This window comes from Oreochromis niloticus, linkage group LG10 (genome assembly GCF_001858045.2).
Source record: "Oreochromis niloticus isolate F11D_XX linkage group LG10, O_niloticus_UMD_NMBU, whole genome shotgun sequence".
NCBI classification, from domain to species: Eukaryota; Metazoa; Chordata; class Actinopteri; order Cichliformes; family Cichlidae; genus Oreochromis; species Oreochromis niloticus.
In genome coordinates this window covers 21,507,666-21,529,447 of record NC_031975.2, presented here as the reverse complement: position 1 = coordinate 21,529,447, position 21,782 = coordinate 21,507,666, and the positions used below count along the sequence as shown (strand labels likewise).

The window sequence follows — 21,782 nt, the reverse complement described above, 5'->3', positions numbered from 1 at the left end:
TTGTTTGCAGATGATCACATCTGAACAGCCAGGTTAACTGTACCGCATATGAAGAATGATTGGAAAAATGTTGGACTCTGGGCCCTAAAAACCTGAATTGGTTGAGCAGCTAAAAAATTGATGGATTGATTGATTCATTTGTTTGTACAGCTCTATATGTGAATTAATTTTAATACTGTGACACACCTGTGTCCTGGACCCCAGTTCAACACACACATACAATGCTGCAGGGTAGGGTTTGTTTTTTTGTTGTTGTTTTTTTCAGCAATAATTCACGCTTGTTGTTCTGCCTTTTAGAAGTTTTAGAAGTTACAGTTTTGTAAACTGCCCGAGAGCTCCCTCTAGTGGCTGCTTTGTAATCTTGTTTTGATTACTTTGTAAAAAGAAAAATGAAGAGAGCGAAAATCCCAACATGGCTGAACGTAATGACGAAGTATTACTGTTCTAAGCGGATATGGACCTCAAAATGTTCTTGCTTTGGACGAGATTTGTCCGTAAGCATGAGTGATGATAAAATATTTTTGTTTAAAAATGGTATGATAATTTGTACATTGTAAGCTTGCTGTAAGCGTGTAACAAGCTAGGTTACAATGTTAGTTAGCTATTACAATATTTTATGTTTTCAGTTAAATGATCGTCAAATAGAAGGTCAGAGGCCATTCTTCAAAAAATCAGCACAAAAAAGAAAAATAAGTCTGGTTATTGGAGCATCGTTATCTCGCTGTCTAGTTGATGAAAACTAGGAAACTCAGGGCGAGGACAGCATACTTGTGCTTTGCAGCTTTTCAGCCATATTGCCTCTAGCTCAGTTCTCCCCTCTCCTCTGGTCCCAGCAGGCCAGTAAAAACAGTGAAAGCACGATTAGTCGATTGATCCCAGGTGTCCTGCCAGCCTCCTTGGCAGTGCCCCCAACCCCAACACACCATCTCTTCCCTGTTGCGGAGCTGCAAACCACACCTCGCCCATGTGTGCCCAAAGACCCTGATGACAGAAACCTCAGATATTGATAGCCCAACTGGGGAGAGCTGAATCAGCAGGTGAACAGTGAATACCAATCTTAAAGCAATGTGGGTGTATTTGGAAAGGCTTCTACAGCGCTACACTATATTCTGTGTGCTGCTCCTCTGCCTACTTTAATGGATACCACTTTATTCAATAACTCGAGTTAGTTCAAAAAATTCTGCGCATAAATCTTCCCTCTGGTAACGTAATGTTGTGCTTTATGTATAAATCACATTTGAAGTGAATATGACTTGAAAAGAAAAGGCAGCAATATGCTGAGTGTTTCTGTTCTTCTTCTTTAGGGCATCAATCAGTCAGCAGAGCGATTCAATGCATCTGGGCAACAGATCCTTTTCCCATTCATACTCAGTACATTTATAACCAAGGATGAAACTGGTCGGCTGGCAGTAAAACTTTGTGCCACTTTCATGGAAGGCTTTAAAGTGGGAACTGTACAATTTATTACACCTGTGTATTTTTTGCAGGATTGTTCATATAAAATCTTTATATCTTTCTTTGCAGCAAATGTCTTTTAATGTATCTTTCCTGTGAGCTTCTCTACCCGTGCACTGGACAATGCCTATCTTTTAGTACTCTTCTCATCTAGTATCACAACTATCCTACTTTAGAGAAGAGTTCCACATGAACCCTCTTTCACTTCAGTTACATTGCATCCATTGTGTGTCCATTGTAACCTTTCACCAGAGAACATTAAAATGCAGTTTTGAGGGCTGTGCTTCCTTCAAGATATTTTTCTTGTCTATGTAGGATGACCTCCAAATAACATTTAGATGAGGTAACATTAACCTTTGTCCTGAAACTAATCAATATTAATGAAATTCTTTTGCCTGGGTGGCTGCCAGCTCCTCAGGGCAGGGCCCACAATGGCAATGCAATAATAGCTGGAAAACCTGGTGATCCTTATTGTTTCACCAAAAGATTCCTTACTGACTTCAGGTAACAAGGTTAAAACATGTCTTTATATTTGTTTTTATCATATTGCAAATGAGAAAGCTCATTAAGTTAATAAGTTCAATTTCTGCCCGTATCTTTTTGTGAGTCTCATACACATTATTCCCAGTAGGTTAATAGAGTTTCCCACTGCAAATCTTTATTTAATGTGCTGAAGTGAATTGGAAGTCCAGCATGAAATATTCACTCTTGAATGCACATGAATCAAACTTTGTGGTAAGTTTGAGTCATAAGTCTGAATGTGGAGATGAGCTCATGTTTGTTAGCGACATGGTCTAACTCATTGGTTTCATCAAGGCAGTCTGCAGGAAACCTCTGCACATCTGTGGATCTATCAAACATTATGTCATATTAACACAACTATAATTACACAATCCCTGTCATTTGCATTGGAATGGAGTAAACTCAGTGTGTGAGAGCGGGTGGTTCTGGAGTTTCTCAGTGTAATTCTTCGATAAGCTGTTCACAGTGTGGCCTTTAACTTTGAAAAAACATTTTTTTGTCAGTCTTTATAGAAATATTGCCCAAAGGCTCCTGTTTCTGGTTAAAGAAAAAAAATTGAAATTGAGTAGAATCTGATGAATATCATTGTTTGATTGACTCCTATAGTTAAAACTTATGTTTTACTAAAAGTTCTTGTTTTTATGAGCCATATCTCTAAAATTGCCTTTTGGGAAATTAAGCCAATTTGGGGGTGTGTGTGAATGTGGCACACAGTAAACTATTATAAGATTATTTCTTTTTAAATACATAACGATTCTTGCGAAGCTGGATGACCTCATTTTATCACATTCACCTTGATCCATTCATTAGATTTTCCATTTTCTTTCTGGTCTACCTTTTCAGGTACGTGATGTATTCTTTTGAGTTGCTGAACTTGTGTATCTACTTTATGTCTCTCTTCCATCTTTGCTCAGACTTGCCTTTTCCACCCATATCATTGCCAGTCACCCGTTTGTGCAGTCTTTTGTTCATAGTTTTTGTTTATAATTTTTTCTTTTTTCTTGATTTTTGAAATTAATATTCTCACATTTGGTTGGAAATATGAAATCCCTGATACATTGATGGGATGGACCAGTCTGTAACCTGAAGGCAACTTTGTCTGTTTAACTCAGAGGGATAAGGAAAAAAAGATGCAATCTCACTGCAAGTATGGCAAGTGATCAAAAGATTAAACAAAGTGAGAGGCTGTATGCACCTTGAACCAGTCTGACATTAAGTAGAATCTGATGAATATCATTGTATACCAGTCTATCACAGGACTAACACAGACAGTTATTGTTAAATTACATACAGCTCATTTTAACACACATTAATATGACATTTTTGGATTGCAAGAGATGGTTTCAGCTTAGTTTCATCCATAAACAAAAGTCAGAAGACAAAATACAAATTTAGGCAATCCTGATATCTGATATAAAACGACTCTCTTTTAATGAAGAAGGACTCTTGATGTGGAAACCGATCCACTGCCTCCATCTGTCGTAAAAACACCTCATCCACAGTCAAGTTTTGGTGAGAGTATCCAAAACATAGAGTCATCTGTTTGCTTTTTATGTTCACTTTTATTTAAACAGACTCAAGAGGGCAGATATTTTTGCACTTTTCTGAAAAACAAAAGATCTTCTAGTAAAGCCCTCTTGGCAACTGCGTGGCAGCTCCTCTGACCATTTATATTCTTCAGAATAAACAAAAAACCTCGCAGGGTATTCGTTACATGTAGCATATGGCCTACATATCTTTAACACTATGAACAAATATTGGCTAATTCCCGATCTGTCTTCGAATGCCATCTTATGTCATCTGTTTGCGGCACACTGCAGATTCTGTTACCGTCCAGTCAAGTAGGTCCAAATCTTTAAACACAAATGACGTGCTGTTGACACGATTTCCAAGTACCTTATGTTTCTTTACTGCAAAATTAATTTGTCAGTCTTGTTTTGTTTAAATGTGAAGTGTTAGCTCAGTTCAGTATAAGCAGTTTAGTTCAGGGCGGGGTGACATATGATTAGGCAACTTAGCTTAAGTAGCTATAAGTCAGAGAGCACATAAGGTATGTCTGACAAAGGCTACACAAATGACCAAACTTGATACATTTAATCTATTTAAAATCAGAAACATCCATGAAACACATGCCAAACTTTTTTATTTGAGTGAGTTCATGAGAAAAAAACAAGTGTTCAAAAGTGAAGCATGTGTTACTTGGTTACTTTCTACCACGTTTTACTAAGATCTATCAAAACAGTTTACATTATTTCGCTAAGCTGTATGACTGAAAAGATCCTCCGAGGTTTGGTTCAGGAGGATCTTTTCAGTCTCACTTGAGTGTGAAGTCCAGACTTATTTCTCATCTAGTAGCTAAGTGACAGTGAGGTCATGGTGTTGCTGTCTCAAGATCAGCGACTGTCTCTTTCTAAATCCCCTTTTAATGAGAATCAAAGCAAAGCGTAATCCAAGCTTCAATATCTTTTCAGGGCCAACTTAAACATTAAGAGGATTGAGAGGCTTCCATGCACAAGAATCTCTGCAAAACAAACCATGGGTGTGCACAAACTGTGTGGCTTTTTCATGCTTTTGTGTAGATTTTTATCCCTATATCCTTTATTCTTTTTATACCCTATTTAAAAAACTCATATGTTTTCATGAGTAACAAAAATGGTCCTGAAGTCTATCTGTACTGAGGCACACGGTTTTCTCCAAGTCTGAATGAAAACAACTACATTCAAAGATGTTTGCAAGTTACTTGTAATTACTTTGTGCAAACAAACATAAAAGTCTAGAAACTGGTGTAAAAACTGCTTTTTCACAGAGCAGCAGATTTTCTTCTAAAAGAATCGTGCGCGCTATACAGACAGCAATGCAATGTGTGCAATGTGGCCAGCAAGTGGTCGGACATCAAAATAAGAGAAATGCTGCAATGTCCCAGCTCTGACTGTAAAGTTCTTCTCATGTTTTAAAGGGGTCAACAGTGAACCTTTCTGTTGCAGTGCGGAAACAGTCATGTGTCTTAATATCAGCTTCAGTAACAAAGCTTTGAGTGCTTTATTAGACACCAAAGTGCATGTGTTTTCATAAAGCTACCGACTCTTTCATCACACTCTAGTCTTCCACCAAAGCCAAACTTTACTTTAATAAATTAAGTTATTGTGTGCTCTTTATATGAGTTTTTGAATTATGGAACATCTTCAGTTTATCTGTGGAAAGGGAATGGCTAGAATGTTGTTCTGCTGCATGCGCAGTCTCTGAAAGCCAAATGCAGCTCGGGTACTCGTCCAGAGAGACTCTGCAAATCATGGCTGGCACAAGCAACAGAGTGATATTTGTGGAGTGCAAACTTGGAATGAACACTACGCTCAATAAAGAAGGAATGAAGTGCACAGATTATAAAAGAGAAGATAAGGCAAACAGATGTTGTCTGTAAACACAAAGGATGCACTGTATTATTAACTTTCTGAAACCTAATGTAAATTATAAGAAGAATCGTCTGTAGGTAAGTGTATGATGGAAATTCATTGATATCTCCAACAGCAAAGTACAGAAAACAACAGGGTAGAATGGATCTATATGAGAACGTGTAGAGAATGAAAAATGGCAACTTGATGTATGAGGTAGATCCCGCATGATGATTAGCTTCTGTATATGTACAGAAAGAGCTGTCAAGCCAGTACTTCTACCAGAGGGCTCCAGAATGACATAGCCCCTAACTATTGCAGCCAAGGATTAAATATATTGCATTGGGCGTGTCATGAAACTCTGATTTATTGTTCCACCATAAAAAAGTATACCGAGTCTATTCTGATTTATCCACAAACTTATTGTGAGATGTCTATACTGTATGTGGAAGCGTTTTCCATGAAGTTCAACACAATAAACTTGGCCGACACTGGCTAGATTGCTGATCTGGTAAGTAATAAAACTGCTTAGTCAGCTTTCACACTTTTAGTTGCTTAGTTTGCGATGCTGCAGCCTGCAGAGCAAAGCAAGCTGTGTTTCTGAGCAACTTGAAATGTTTATCTTTAAGAATGTTTATTGCTGAAGCAGAACTCTTAGCACGCAACAGCTGTATATCTCACTGCCTGTTTTCATTACACCTCACTGTGTGGGTCTGGGAAGTTTTTTAGTGTGAAGGGAGTCTGCACCAAAATTGAGGTCATTTTAATTTTTATTTCATAAATTTCTCTGTGTCTGAACCCTTGCAGTGGCACAAATACATTTGTTTCACCTTCTATCATATATATATATATATATATATGTATATATATACACACACACACACAACATAGATACATATATTGCACACGTGTATTAGGTTTTAGCTGTTCTTATGACTGCATTCTACTGGATAGAGACCACTTTGGGCTTCCACATCTGCTCCAGCTGTTCCTTCAGCCCTGTGACTATTTTCTCATATTGCTGTCTAATGGTATTGCCACAGCTATCACAACTGTGATCTTTTGCTCTTTGTCAACCACCAGTGTCTGGTTGGTTGGCCAGCATCAGCTTGTCTGTTTAGAACTGTGTTGTTCCCACTGACCTTTGCTAATGTCTCCGATTGGGACTTGGGGACTTTTAGTCCATATGTGGCACAAATGTTCCTGTCCCACTTGGTTGTGCCGTAAAGTGTACGCTGTCCCAACTTTCATCCTACATCCTGCTATGTGTTGACAGTCTCTGGGCACCTTTGCACGGTCTGCAACTGAGGTCCTGCTGGCTGTGGTAGATCTCTGCCTGTATGGATCTGCTGGTTAAGGTCTGTTTTTGTGACATGATCAGATCTGCTCTACTGTCCTTTTTCTAGCCTGTGAAAGGATCGCTTGATGTCAGTCACTCCCCCTATTTGTTTATGGTATACCCCATGAGGGCTTGGTCTTCCACGATAGTTCTGCTTCCTGTTCCTCATCACTGTCTGTCTTCAGCTGTTTGAGGCACTCTGGGAGCCATTATGTATAAAGGGGCTTCATTAAATCTGTTTAGCTACATGCTTATGCTTTAAGTACACTGATCAGCCACAACATTAGAACCACCTGCCTGACATTCTGTAGGTCTCCCTTATGACACCAAAATAGACCATTGAGGTATGGACACAGGACACAGTCACGTGACACGGGGGAAGTGGTCTTCTGTCTATGAACATCGAACAACCTCCTCTGGGTATATTTTTGTGTGTAGCATCTGTGTACATCTCACTGGATGTTGGATCGGATTGCGATTTCAGACATTTAGAGGATGAGTCACTTTGTTTGATGTGTTTTCTCTAAACAAGTACATTGTTACATAGAAGGCACTGGTTGGGGATTTAGGAGGGTTTTGAGAAAGTATTTTCCACATGAATGCTAGCAGCCAAAGTTTCTCTGCAGTATCAGCACTGTAATGAAATGACCAATGCTATTCACATTAGGTGTCAATGATGGAGGCTTACTAAAGTAACGAACTAGGCATATAACCACAGGAAATATCCTTTTAGGTGTATCCAGTCAGCGAGTGTAGTTCATCCTTGCATTATTGATGTGATAAAATATCCATTTGAAATTATATTAAAACTAAACTCGATAATTAAGAAGCTGCTTCTCTTACCCAAATTTCTCAAAGTCACACAAAAGTAAAAGTGCCTTTCTAAATCAAGACTTTCTTCTTTTTTATATTCCATTTAAGGGTTTTGTAATGTGGTCTTGGTTAGAAAGCATACATATTGCAGCCCTGTGGTCTAACATGCAATATGAAGAAAGGACCATGCCAGAGCTAGGGTGTAAAATTAAGACAAATTGAGTCTCTTGTGTTTTGGTACATTTTTGTGGTAAAATCCAGCAGTTAAGCTCAGGAAAGAATGTGAAAGATCATGCCATCATAAAGCACTTTTCATTTTATTTAGAACCTAGAAAAAAAGAGCAAATAAGAAGATCCAGAACAAAAACATGTGTTGGTAGAACAATAAGTTAAATACAAGGAGAGGATTCGTGTCTCAGAAATTATTTAAAGAGTAGACACAGGGTTTGCGAAGGCACGCAAGTGACATGATCTATACTGTATGTTAAAGCAATCACAATGAAACAAATATGTACAATACCAAAGAAACAATGTGGTAGCAATATATTTTTCACATAATTTACACGTAACTAGCTTGGATAGATACCAGCAGCTAAACATCACTGCTACTATCTGGAAAACAGAATGGAAATCAGCGATGCAAAAATTTATTCCCATTTCAAATTACAGAAGTATTTTTGTTAGCAATATTTCTAAAATTAAGGACATCATCGCTCCTCTGCACAACGTTGACTCTACTACACATTACATTATTTCACAATAAGCTAAGACTGATTGCTACACGTTTCTTACAGAAAGTTTTTCTGTCAAGAAAACAAAATACATGTCATCCCCTCATTTCTCTTTCTCACCCTACCTCAGTCCCTAAATTTATTTCCCCCCTTCTCTCTGAGGAAATGTAGAAATATATTTCATTAGCCTTAAGGGCTTGGCTGTAGAAATCTGAATCCACTGCGGGAACTTCTGTCTTTTGCTCGCTTCCAAAAAGTAACTGTAAGAATTTACAGTATGTAGTGGGGTCACAAAAAAACGAAGAAAGAAACAAAGTGAGTATTGCTCCCACATGTTGTAGGTTGTGAAGTCCCAGTTTACACGGTCCTAACAGATTTCTGTGGCTATATCTCCAGTCTCAAATGCACACAGTCGTTTTTAAAAGCTGTCATGAGAGGTGGAGAGAGTACTGATGTCAACCTGAAGGCTCAGCGCCCAGTGAACTCTGTGCTCTTGTGAACAGGAATTCTTCAGTGTGAGAAGTGAAATTCCTCTCGCAGTCAGGTGCATAAGCCAGAAGCACCACCTACCTACACTGTATTCGCAGATGTGCATCACACCCGCTTAAAATGTCAAAATGCATGCACTGCATTCAACTAATTTACTTTAGCATTTAAGTCGCATTTCTTCACATCTGGGGGGGAATCATTTTTTGAAGTTGAATCCCAGCAAGTTCTAGAGTTTCTCTCAGAGTTTTCAGGATGTTTCCAGCAGGGATTTGTTTACCTTTCAGAAGGTGGTGCTTGCATAGCTGCAAACGGAGGCATTTATTACAAGCAGAGGTTCAGGAAACCCAGTCACCAAAACATACTGACACATTCCAGACATTGTTAGAGATATGCTTCGAGTGAACTATTGCTTATTTTGTTTGCATAACTGACAAGTGAGCAGAAGAAAAAAGTGGAAACTAAACAGAAATGTTCCCCGGTTTTGCAACAGAAACGTTAAATTGCATAAATGTGAGTTAGAAATGCTAAAATCCATCCAAAAATAAGTATATTATTGAATTATAGCGAAGGAAAAAAAAAGCCTTTTAACCCATAACCAGGACTTGAACGATATATCGGAATACCTTACATGACTTGGAATATTATGTGGTGAGAAGAGAACTGTGAAAATTAGTCCTAAAAGCTAATAACCACATCCTCTGCACAGCTCATCACATCACATCCCAGCAAATCAGCTCAAAAATATTTTGTGATAATGCACATGGTGTCTTAAAGTTAGTGTAAGGCTTAAGTGGGACATTATGTTTGTAAAAACCTGATCGGTAAAAAAGCAAGAGTAGTCATATCTGTTTTCTTATGAGTTTTGCTATGTGTACTTATTGCCTACAGCATTGCACTGAATATTCTGCTACTATGTGTCCAATGTGAATGTGCATATGCATTTTTCCTGTAAAACACTGGTTTCGAGATAAAGGCTGCCAGTTTATTAAATACTTTAACATACAACGTTAACCTTTTAACAGTCTGGAGATTTGCGATGCTTATCTTACCAAAGCTGTATTCTGTCAACAGATTTCGATATGCTCAATATAAAAAGCATTCATCAAGTCTGTCAGTGTGGAAGCACTGATCTGGGATCACTCAATTGCAAATTTCACTCTCCTAAAGTCAGAACTGACCCAAGATAAGCATTCCTGCTTGACAGACCCTGATTAGTGTAGGTGAGTAAACTCAGTAGCCGCATTCTACAATATTTTGGTTTACCAGTTGTATTACAGTATAGCCCCCCCTCTTTTATCTCAGACCAGCTCCACCTTGGAGTTGGGGTACACAGCAACAACATCGTAGCCCTCGGGTGGTTGGACGCGGGCCTTTGCGTGGGTCTCGCAGTACAGATTGTCTTCGATAAAGAAGTAGCCTCTCTGCTTTAGGTTGATGCCGCAGTCGTCGCAAATGAAGCAGTCAGGATGGTAGAGCTTGTCCCGGGCCTTGACGATGGTGCCACTACATGTAGAGACAAAAGAAGAACAAAAAGAGTAAATAAATGTGACAAGTTATAAAATCCTGGATATGCAGAAGTGGATTACTGCAAAATGTAGTTTCTGAAGTCGAGTAATGTCGCATGCAATATGTTTGTAGTTTCTATTGGATCATGATAAACACTGATTACATAGTTTGGTTAAGCCTGTTATTCAGTCGTGCCCTTTAACCTTTATTAATGTCCTAAATAAGAGTGCAAACTGTGTTCAAGGCTTATATCTCACCTTTTTAGCTATTGAGGAAGATATGAATGCATAAATGCATGATCGGAAACTGGACAGATAAGCAAATTGCACAATGCAGTTTTCCTTTAAAGGCTGGCTGACTTTTTGAAGGCCAGTTTAAAAAAAAAAAAAAAAAATGTCCTCATCACAGAAGAGGTTAAGCAGAAATGAATGACTCACAGTTGTTCATCAAATGTTGCATTATCTATGCAAATCAGGAATTATACTTTATAGCCACTGTACCTATGCAAGCATTTGAATACAGCTCATCACATGCCGTGTGTCAGCTTCAGGTGGCAGAAAGGTTACACGCTGTTAAACAGTACACATTTATTCCGCTGCATGGCTACTTATTGGCACCAGTGAATTTAGAACTTTGGTCAGCTGCACGGTGACAGGAGTGTTAGGGACGTTGTTCATTCATAGTTTCCAATTAGATTTTCCTGTCTGGCCTTGAGATTTGGGCCAACGACCATTAAATCATAAACTTGGTGCTTTGCTTTTCCAAAGTGGCCGCATGACTCGCAGGATTAACTCCTGACACAGTGTTCAATACATCTTTAAAGACTGTAAAAAGCGCTTAGGTCACAGCAGTCGTATTATACTGCACAAGCTTCCACAATGTTCTCTTGTTAACACTGAAAATGAGCTTATGACATCATTTTTTAACATTTTTTTAACCTCAGCTGCTTTTTTAGAGAGGGGATTACCGGTGTATGTGGTTAGTTTGTTAAAAGGTGTGTTCAATTCACAATATGTGTACGAAGAATGTGTGCATGGGAAAGGGTGTGGAGGATGGCTTGGTTTAATCATTAAAATGATAAATGGGAACAGAGCTTTCTGAGGACTTATTGAAAGGCCTGTCGGTGCATGTCGACCAGTGAAAGATCACTTCTTTGTTTTCAAAATCGGGGAAGAACCTTGACTCACCTCGCATACTCTTAAACTTTATGGCAGCAGACAGATTGATAAAAGAAGTGGGAGATGCATAACTTCCTGCTGAACCTCAGAAGCATTTCAACAGAAAATCGATTATATCTCCAATGTCATGTTTATTTTGTCTGTACTGTACCGCAGCAAATTTTCAAGTTAATCACTTTTATGGCTTCTTGAAATATAAAAGTACATTTTTTTATATTTTATGCACATGTTTTTATGTTACACACAGTCCAAAGAGTCCCTCGCCAATATGACCCCATTATTTACATATTATTGTCATCTTAGGATATACAAGTCAGATTTTGCACAATACTTACACAATACCGTTACAGCACCGTGTGCACTGGGGTAGTTTCTGAAGACCAGACATAGGGCTGGGGATGGGGCTTCCCAACTTGGGGATTGGAGATCTGACTGGAGACTTTAAGTTTCTCATTCTCTCTGTTGGTGACACACCTGTGAAAAACGATATGTCGTTAAGAGACATACTTGAAAAATCAGCAAGTACATCATGCTCCAGGGATTCTAGACACTGAGATATCACAACGCTTCCTCTGTATCCCTCTGGTAAGCATATTTTATATATGTCTCCATGTGTTTGTAGGTTCTCACTCATTCAGGTCATGGTTGTTTTGGGAGCTTGAAAAAGAAAGTGATTGAACTTCTTTAAGTTAAAGTTTAAGAAAGTCCAGTCGCCATCTTTTTTATCTCTTCAGACTGTATGTCTCCATATTTCTCTGGCTTTCTTTCAGTTAAAGTTACGTTAGCGCTACTCTGTTAAATTAAGGTGAAAAGTCACATAAGTTCCTGAAAGGGAATGCTACATGAGTTGTCTGTAGTTTCTGTTCACCACTCAACCATTTTTCACTTTGTGTGACTCTCAAGTGCCCTTGTGAGATATACTTGGAAGAAGTGTAACTGAAACACTGAAATGAACAGCATTCACTGCATTAACCACACAGCAAAGACCTAGCAACTGCCCTGAACCCCTGCTTCATGGTTGCAGGAACCAGGGGACAATTCATGGTAAAGCTTTAATAAGAAAACAAAAAACATTCTTGCTCTTCTTCAGCCTCGTTCTATTGAAACTGCAAAAACTGTAGTACACAGTAATCCTACAAGACATACTGATATAAACATTTGCCAGTTTTTTCTGTTTTTTTTCCTAATATGGGCTCTGCTTGTCTGTTCTCCTTACACCACATTCACAGAATTCCTTCTTTTCTTTCCATTTTGTGTGCCTCTTCTGTGTCTCTGGCACCTTCCCGTGAGCCCCATTCAAGTGTCACATTCTGTAGTGCCTTTCCTGGGAGGAATTCATCAGTCAGCCTGGCTCGACACCAAGCAAGGAAAGTACCTCATGGAACCTCATCACATCACATCGATATGCTACAATCACACGACGCATGTGAAAGACGCAAAGTGGTTTGTGAAGAGATTCATCATACCGCTTACAAACGGCTTAACAAATTTACCATCTGTTATAGAAAAAAAACTGTGAAAAACGTGTTTAAAACTTATTGTTATTTATTAGTCAAGTAACAAACTGAATTCACGTTTTTATACATAAAATAGACTGAAGAAGAAGTTATTCAAGAACCACTTTTTTAACTACTAAAACTACTTTTCCTGTTCAGGAGTGCAAGTAAATACTGTAGAACAGTGAATTTTAAGAATCACGGACAATCACAATAATTATATTTTAGCATTAAAAAAATATGATTTTGATCAGAGAGCATTTGCACACTTGTGGATAAGTAAAGAAACATAAAAAAAAATTGTTAATTAACAATACAGTCATTTATGGCAGCTCTGGCATAACTGGTATTGATATTAAAAAAATACTGAGACTGAGATGCATACTTTGAATTGTCTTCTTTCAAGATAAAGCTTAATACTAATTTATGTTATGATTCTTTTAAAAAGATTTTAGGTTGGTTAAATGGTGGTACTGTGGTAGATGTGTGTTACTACCTTCCCATGGTTGTCATTTCTTATTAGAAGTGAATTCTAAGACAATCAGGTATTTAGTTATGTGACTGGAACGCATGAAAGGGGATATTTTATAGTGGGTATCTGGAGCCAGTACAATGCTTCCAAGTGCAGCAGAGTAAATCAGTGGAGCACAGCCACTACATGACTTCCCTTCGCTGATGATGTGCCAGCAGAGGCCGTTCAAGCCAACAGGCCACCTATGACTACCACTAACCACAGTATAATTACCGAACATCTGGCACCTTCCTCAAAGTGATTTCTGTCCCTCAGTGTCAGTTAGCCTCTGACTGCTCCATAGTGTGTTTAAGAGATGATATTATCAGAGCATGTTATTTCTGGGATGAATGCCTCAATTGCCCATTAAGGCACTCTAAAGGAACCATGACTTTCTAACAAACGGGAAGGCTAATACATTTTTTGTACCACAGTCAAAAATAAGTGCAAAAAGGGTTTTCAGCTCCTGCTTTACCTAAAAAAAAGCCATTCCACACAGGCCTGCTATATTTCGCTGCCAAACACACTAATGTATCATTTGATCGACAGTGACAAGTTGGCCATTTGCAGCACATATCTCACCCCATGTAACATTCACACTGCAGTGTGTGTCCTATAATCTGTGACTAATGTCAAGCAGACACACTGTAAAACAGACAGGCACACTTGTGCCCACCATCCATGTCAAACGCAGAGTGCGAAGCTTCACAGAATTTAAGGCAGTGGGAATCAGTGTCGTTTTAGACGGCTACTGAGAGGCACTGTTTCTACAACTCTTAAAGGACATCTTGATTTGTTCCTGAAACATATGTTGTGTAGGTTTGAATTCATCCAAGATGTTTAAAAGGAAAGATTCTGTCAAAAATAATCTGTCAAAAATAATGCCAAGAAAAATATGATGAGAAAGATCAGATGAAATGTTTTAGAAAGATTTGCTGTTTTTAGATGGGGCCACACATGTAGATGAAAAAAAAAAGTATATTTAAATGTAAGTCAACTGACAGAAGAGTAATAAATTACAATGGGCTGTTAACACCAAATATCAATTCCGTCTTTTTTCACGTCACATCACCGCTTCACACTGCTAGAATCACATGTTTAGCCACAGAGGACTAGAAACCCTCTTTTTTAGATGCATTTTGCTTCTCTTCCACCCCCCACCCCCCCTTTTTTGACATTCCCTGGTTAATTGGGACCCCAAATGGTGTTATGTTCATTTTCATCATTTTACCCTTTTCAGTTGTGGTCATTTTGGAGAGATCCTTTAAATATCCCACATGTTAAGTAAAAGTATTAGTGGTGTAACCCAAGAGGCAATCAGAAATGTGATGAATGTTATACTTTGAAAGTAAAACAGTCCTGCTGATTGATGTGCTCTTGAGAGGTCTTTTCTGAGAAAGGACACAGCCTGAACCCGTCTTGGAAATTTCTTTAAACAAACAACATTTGAGTCTGGAGTATTTTTCAGGGGTCACTGGCACTGTGTTTATTTCTTTTTCCAACTGTTAAAGAAACAAAACACTCCCCGGTCTGTGTTCCTTCAAAATTTGCCTCAAATGATCAGCATTGAACGTGAAAATTATAAAATTCAATCTGCAACAATGCAGATTGAATTTTGGTTTGTGGCACAGTTTAGCATTTGAGTGTTCTTATCTTTAATTCTTCATGTTGTTGTTTTCCTTGCTTTTATCTTTCCACATTTCACATCTTTGTGCTTGTATGTGTCCTTGCTGCTAAAACAATGTCCTCTTGTGGAAAACAGGATATGTACTCAAGTGTAATGTTGTTGCAGTATTTCCTAAAACACCCCAACTTTCCTATTTAACAGTCACACCACTGCTCCATCCCCATTGCAACCAAACCATGGAAGACTCTGTGGAATTCTGGGTAAACTGACACTTTTGTTTGCTTTAACTTTAAAAGCCCTTAAAAGTCAACACGGCCTTTACACTGGCTTTATCCTCCAAAAAGGAACCAACTCCAGCAATTTAAGACATTCATTCAAATGCAGTATTTTTTTTTTACTTGTTTCATTTAAAAAAAAAAAAAAGGAAACAAGCAGCATCTGGAGAAGGATTTAATACTCTAACACAGAATAAAAACAAAGACACGGGTAGCTTTTGAATCAACAAAGGCACAGATAGCTTGATGAAACTTAGAGTCTCTGTTTCATCGAGGGTTTAGTCGGTCAACCTGTCAGTCACTCAAGCTGAAAGGCAGATGACAGCAGACAAAAGAGGTCCCTTTAATCTCTTTAATCCACCAGTCCTAAAATCTGCATTTTCATCCAACCTCTTTCATCTGTCGTTAGCATCTTATTGCTTTGATTGCTATAAGAAGTGACAAATTATGAAAACAGTCTGGTTTGGCTCTGATCCAGGTCTCCCCACAGAAGAAGTTTACATTGTTCCCTGTGCTGTTAATTATCCTGTCAGCTCTCACATCAAAGGCTGATCCAGAGATGTAATAACCAGACAACGGAGTATTCTACAGGGAAAGAAAACCTTTAAATCATGCTACTCTAAATTATCTAAAACTCTTAATCATTATATAAAGCCAGTTCAGAGACAAGTTGATTTTTTAAAAAACTATTTTGTGTTTTATTTGTAGTAAATATCCAGTGCATACTGCTGTCCTGATTAGTCTTCCTTCAGATTTGATTTGATCCCTTTTGCGCTAGCCCTGGCATTAAGGTGAGATAATCTTCTTTTAAAGATTAAAAACGTCCACATTTGGAGGTTGGAGGAGTTGCAAAAGAATAAGTCACGAGTTTGCCCCCCAGCTAAAAGAGGTTTGTGTCTCATTTAGGAGTTTTGTGTTTTGCTGATTAGTTTACTTTTTCATTCTTATTTGATTACACTTCCTGTATAAATTCAGGCACCAAAAACTACTTAGGTGGAAATGATCCTGTTTTGGTTAGAACACAGCCCTCAACATCATTTACCCTGCACATTAAAGGCAGCAGTTGTGAGTTATATAATCTTATCTAGTAAACATGGACTTGCATTTGATGAAAAATACAAAACAAAAAAACAAACAGAAGACGTTTTCATGGTACAAATGAATTGAAATCTAAATCTATACTGGATTTTCTTTTTAATTTGTTGAATAAAAATATTAAAATTACAATTAAATAATACTCTATACTTACCTCAAGCAGTAACTCTCTACAACCCAGCACATCTGATAGCAGAGAATTGTTTGTTCTTTTATTTTAACATTTTATTGCCATTTTAAATTGTTTTGATTTGTAGAGCCTGACAAAATACAATTATTTATTTATGTATGTATATATTTACTATAACAACAACAACAACAACAATGATAATGATAATATAGTATTATCATTATTATTATTATTGTTATTGTTATTAACTGTGATAACAAATAAATTTCCCAAATCTTGGATAACTGGCGTATATCAAAAGCTGATGTAATAGTAGGTATAGTCAGTATGTAGTATATGTATGTATAGTCAGTTTGTATACCCTCTTTGGATGGATATTTGGGTAAGAATTAGCATTATAAAGATGACATATTTACACATTACAGCCTTTTTATAGCAGTGGAGAAGTTTATATAGTGTTTTTTACATGTAACTAGGGTTAAAGGACTTTAAAAAAAAAAATGTCTCAATGTTAGTATCTGAGGTTTAGAAAATCCTTAGTCACTGGTGACAAATCTTGTTCTCTGAGGCCCATGCTATTAGTGTTTGAACATACCAACAGGCTTGCGCTGCGTTAACAGTAAACATGGAACGTGAAGAGAAGGTTTTAGTTCCAGGGATTAGCTTTTCCCTGCTGCTGTCAGCATCATATGACTCCCTTCTCAAATGCTGGAATTCCAGGCGGTCAGAAGGCAGACAGGAAAACCATATTTCTCACTTTATTGTCCTTTGTAAAGTTGTTTTTGCAGTAAATTGCCCTACCAAAACTCCCCCTGTCAATCTGCATGCAAGCTATTTAAAGCACTTCATCTTTCTCCTGCTTCCTTTGTCTTTGGATTGTTTTGGTTTTTTTACTTTCTATCTTGTTTTCCTCCCTATGTCTTCCTATCTGTCCCCTAACCTTGCTGTCTGTGTATTTCTATAAAAGGAAAACTATGCTACTTAGACAGATGAGTTCATAACAGTCAGCGAACAACTGCCTGTGCAAGTCCCTTTAACTGGAACCACAAGACTCATCTGCATTAGAGGAAATAGTTACTCAGAAATTTCCACCATTTACATTTATACTTATTTTATATTACATAACAGTCATGCACCAATGCAGATGGGCATGTGCAGATACTTTGTGCATTTTACCTGTTTGGTATGTGGCACAGACAAGTATTATGACAGCTGATATTATCATTGCTGTAAAGTATAAATCTAATGTTGTTTGTTTGGTTTCTTGCATAACAGCTTGTCATAAATAGAGAAAATATACACAAGTCTTTTTTGATGCAAATATTGGATGGAATTTTTTCTACTCATTTTCATGCAATATATATGTATATTTTTTCGCTTTGAAGTGTTGAACAAGTCTAACTGAATTGCTCGGGCTATTTTTGGAAACTTAGTGGGCAAAATGGTTAATCAGCAAGATAAAATGACTTTACTTTCCCAATAAAGTTAATTGGTGCAATAATGTCAACAAGAATCTTTAGCAGCAATGGGTGATCTCTCCAAACAAGGTTTAAAAGGTTCAGTGAGTGAACACTCACATGCTTTTTTCTGCCTCATTTTTGCACATATGATAAGCAGACACACAAATATGCAAACACATGAATCCATACCTCCATCCTCAGCCTCCAGGATTCCCTGGAGGTATTTGAAGGAGCCGGACTGTTTGGGTTCTGAGACAGGTTCCTCGTAGTCCTGCAGCATCTTGTAGACGTCTGACTGCGTGTCAAATCCGTTACGGCTCACAGGAGACTGTATGGGAGGCTCTGGGCTGAAAGATTCAATGAAACCAATATTCAGTATAACCCATTTTCAATTCAACCGTGACAAGACATGAAACATAAATTTATTTTAGTGATCAATCAAGACTGTAGACTATACATAAAAGTAGGACACCGCCACCATGACGTCACCTACTGTTTTGTTGGCTTTTGTTTTGAAGCCTTCTGCTTGGCGTATTAGCATGATTTGTCTTTAAAACCAAACATAATGAGTGAGGTAAGGATTCAGATGAAAAAAAACAAGGATACTACACACTTATAATTTATTTATAAGTTATCCAATAATGAAATTATACCCTAATAATCTATTTTTTTCAGAATGCAACATCAGAAGAGAATGTACAATATGATAAAAAAAACGAGCTGAAATAACTGATTGCTATTTATTGAGGTGACAAATGAAGTGAGAAGTAGCATACTTTTAGCATTTAATTTTTCTTGATTTTCCCCAAGCCACTACTGCTTTGGCTTAACTTTACAGATATGGAGATTCCATCTTCTAAATACTAGGATAAAAACAAAAACAAAACAATAAGTATTCCCTAAAGGATAAAGTTGTGAATCCTGGGAAAATCTATTTTTGTTTTTAAGCAGATGTCAAATATAGCCACTTCATATTTTTGTGATGTCAAAATGTGTTTTGGGACCAAGGGAGGAATAAAAGTATCAGATGGCTGTAGCCATATGAGGTAAGGAGAAAGAGTATGGAAGAACTACAGTATTTTTCTTTTCTAATTAAAACTGCATATATAGAGCGCATCGGTGCATCATTTTTTTGCATTTCTGTCTCAAGGCATGAAGTGTTAATCAAAACAGCTTTGTATTAGGCTTCTGTTCCTTATGTCATAATCAAATTATTCCCAGTGCTTCCCTTCATTTGGAAAAGTTTAAACATTCTAACTTCTGGAAGATGACTAGGACTGCTGACAGATGTGTGCAAGTCCAGACACACTTAAATACAAGTCTGTCTCCAGATGCCCTTTCAGGAGTCTGACTGTGTGTCTGAGAGAAAAAGCCTGAGCTGTCACGAAAGTGAGAGTGATTGAGAGAAAGCGAGAGCAGACAGAATTGTGTAATAAGTGTGTAAGAGAAACTGACTGACAGCAGGCAACAGAGAGTGTTAAAACGTTTGAGTGCATCTTTGTGTGCGTATGTGGGGACTGTGTCTGGGAGTGCTCCAAAGCATCTTCACCGGGAGACTGAACATGCACATTTATTGCCCGCTTGAGGGGATACAAGACAGCAAATGCCTTTTACAGTCCACAAGGCTATCTGTGCAGTTGTATCAAAAGACATCCAGAATGTGTTTGTTTCTGTGTCTCTGTGTTAAGTGTCTGCAAGGAAACTGGTGAGGCTTTAATAATAGATAGGATGATTGTTTTTAGAAGCAGTGGAGGGAAAGGTAAAGCCATTTCCTTGTGTGATTTTCCCACAGATATAATGTGTGTAAAAAGGTCCATGAAAACTCATGAGGGGGATATTTTGAAATCTGATATAAACAGCTATTATATACACGTGGTTCATTGATTTCTTTTTATTGTTAAGGTAAACACAACAACAAATTGGATTTCTAGCTAGCAAAGTAACCAGAAACTTGGGATAAGTGCACAAGATAAGTAAAAGAAAATGTTGTTGCATTATAATAATAGACTTTAAACTATATTTGAAGATTTTTTATACTTATTTACTTATACTTATTGGATTTTAGAACATTCAGAATTAAACTGGTGTTGCTTCTGCATTTTTTTTAAAGAGGAGGGGAAATATCTGAAAATAACAAGCGCTACAGTAACTGTAGATTATCCTGTCAAAAGTGCAAGTAAGGTGTGGCTGGATGCTTATGATTTACAGTCCTGGAAAGCACACGGTTTTGCTGTCTCACCTGTGTGTGGCACTGATGCTGAGACCTCCCATCTTGCTCGGCAGTGATCTGTCCCCATTGCTTCCATTGTGAGCATATAGTCCTGCAGGGTTGTTGTACTGAGAGTGCCCGGTTCCATTGCCATACCCATAGCTGTGTCCGTTGTTGGGTCTGGAGTGTCCGTTATTCAGGTTAGCGGGCTGAGGAACCTGAGGTGACTGGGGTTCAGCGGTATATGAAGGTTTACGGGTGTAACTGGCATATCCGCTAGTGATCGGACGAAAGTTCTAAAACCAAGGAAAGAAAAGAGGAGACACGTTTACCAAACAGGAAGAGCAGATGCCAGCATCACAGGAAAGCATCACAATCTTATGGTTGAAAATATATGCAGTTACAGAGAAACTTTGATTCTTTGGTAAGTTTCCTACATTAAGGGAGAACTGCTAATGTAATAAGGAAGGGAAAAAAGGATAATGACCTATTATAGCTCATACAACATTATGTTCTGGTTCAGGAAATGAGAATAAAAAGAGAACATGAAAGAGAAAACAAACCCGGTGGTGTCCTGACTAGAAAACCACAAGTCGTCAGAGAGAAAATGAACAGTTGTTTGCGAATGAGGCTTTGCAGCAGTGAGGTTTAAATGAAAAACTTTTTCCACTTCATTTGTGTTGTTCCCTGTTTAATTCCAAGGCTTATTAAGAAGGAGCTCGCATTAGATTTCCTGCAGATGTTTCTGTCAAAACAGATTAACTTGTGTATTTTAAGTACTGCTTTTTGGCTACTTCTGTGAGCTAAAGCCTTCATGGTTGATGACAGAGCTGAGATACTGCAGAAGATTATATTATTATCTTTCTGACATGCTGCAGCAGACTTTCTAGACTCTTGCCATATAATTTCTGTGTTCAACGTGTTTGGAAGAATGTGCCGGACTAATGCAGGGCAGATGCAGAGACAATTACAATCTACAATTACACCACTGTATGGTGTAAGTGTGTTTATGGCTGGGTCAACGCCCTTTTCATGAATTTGCACCAACACAACACTGACAACAGTGAGACACTCGGTGTTTATCAGCACGCTTCAGTGATAACACCCACTGCCAGCTTGGCTCGTCCGTATCAGACAGTGAACTTTACAGATAAGGTTTTATTTCAACATTTGCAATGATGTCACCACTTCTTATGGTGTTTTAGTGCTTTGAATATGAGAGCTAAATAGCAAGCTTGAATTACTAAAGACGAGGCCCACGCATATGCATGAATTTAGACTGTACATAATTCAGCTAAGAATAAAATGACTTGTTTACAAGTTAAGCAATGCACCAGTAAGGGAGACAGTCAGACTGTTGTTGACTGTGAGACACTAGAATTGAGTTTGAGTGCATGCATGTGTGCAAGTGTATGTGTGCCTATGTCTGGGCTAGTTTAAAGGGCCTTAGCCACAGGTGGTGGAGGTTCACCGCCTCTGCAAACAGGACACCTGTCATTTCAACAGATGGGTTCTGCTAGATGTCATCCTGTTCTCTGCCCTCGCCTGGACCACACA

The 21,782-nt window shown here is 38.1% G+C and overlaps 1 protein-coding gene and 1 long non-coding RNA gene across 2 annotated transcripts in view; one reads left to right on the top strand and one right to left on the bottom strand.

Annotated features, from left to right (window-relative positions):
• The first annotated feature begins 358 nt into the window (after positions 1-358).
• LOC102075846 (uncharacterized) lies at positions 359-1,712 on the top strand. Its single transcript, XR_266271.4, has 3 exons — positions 359-494; positions 837-1,037; positions 1,305-1,712. It is a non-coding gene; the product is annotated as an uncharacterized LOC102075846 (long non-coding RNA).
• A 6,107-nt stretch (positions 1,713-7,819) lies between these two features.
• The window catches only part of pdlim4 (PDZ and LIM domain 4), a 43,584-nt gene continuing 29,621 nt past the window's right edge, over positions 7,820-21,782 (bottom strand). Inside the window, exons 4-7 of the mRNA XM_005452538.4 lie at positions 20,256-20,521; positions 18,206-18,363; positions 11,758-11,896; positions 7,820-10,241 (exon numbers count right to left, since the gene is read on the bottom strand). Coding sequence (XP_005452595.1) covers positions 10,037-10,241; positions 11,758-11,896; positions 18,206-18,363; positions 20,256-20,521 — 768 coding nt within the window. The 3' untranslated portion in view covers positions 7,820-10,036. The remainder of the gene's footprint in view (positions 10,242-11,757; positions 11,897-18,205; positions 18,364-20,255; positions 20,522-21,782) is intronic.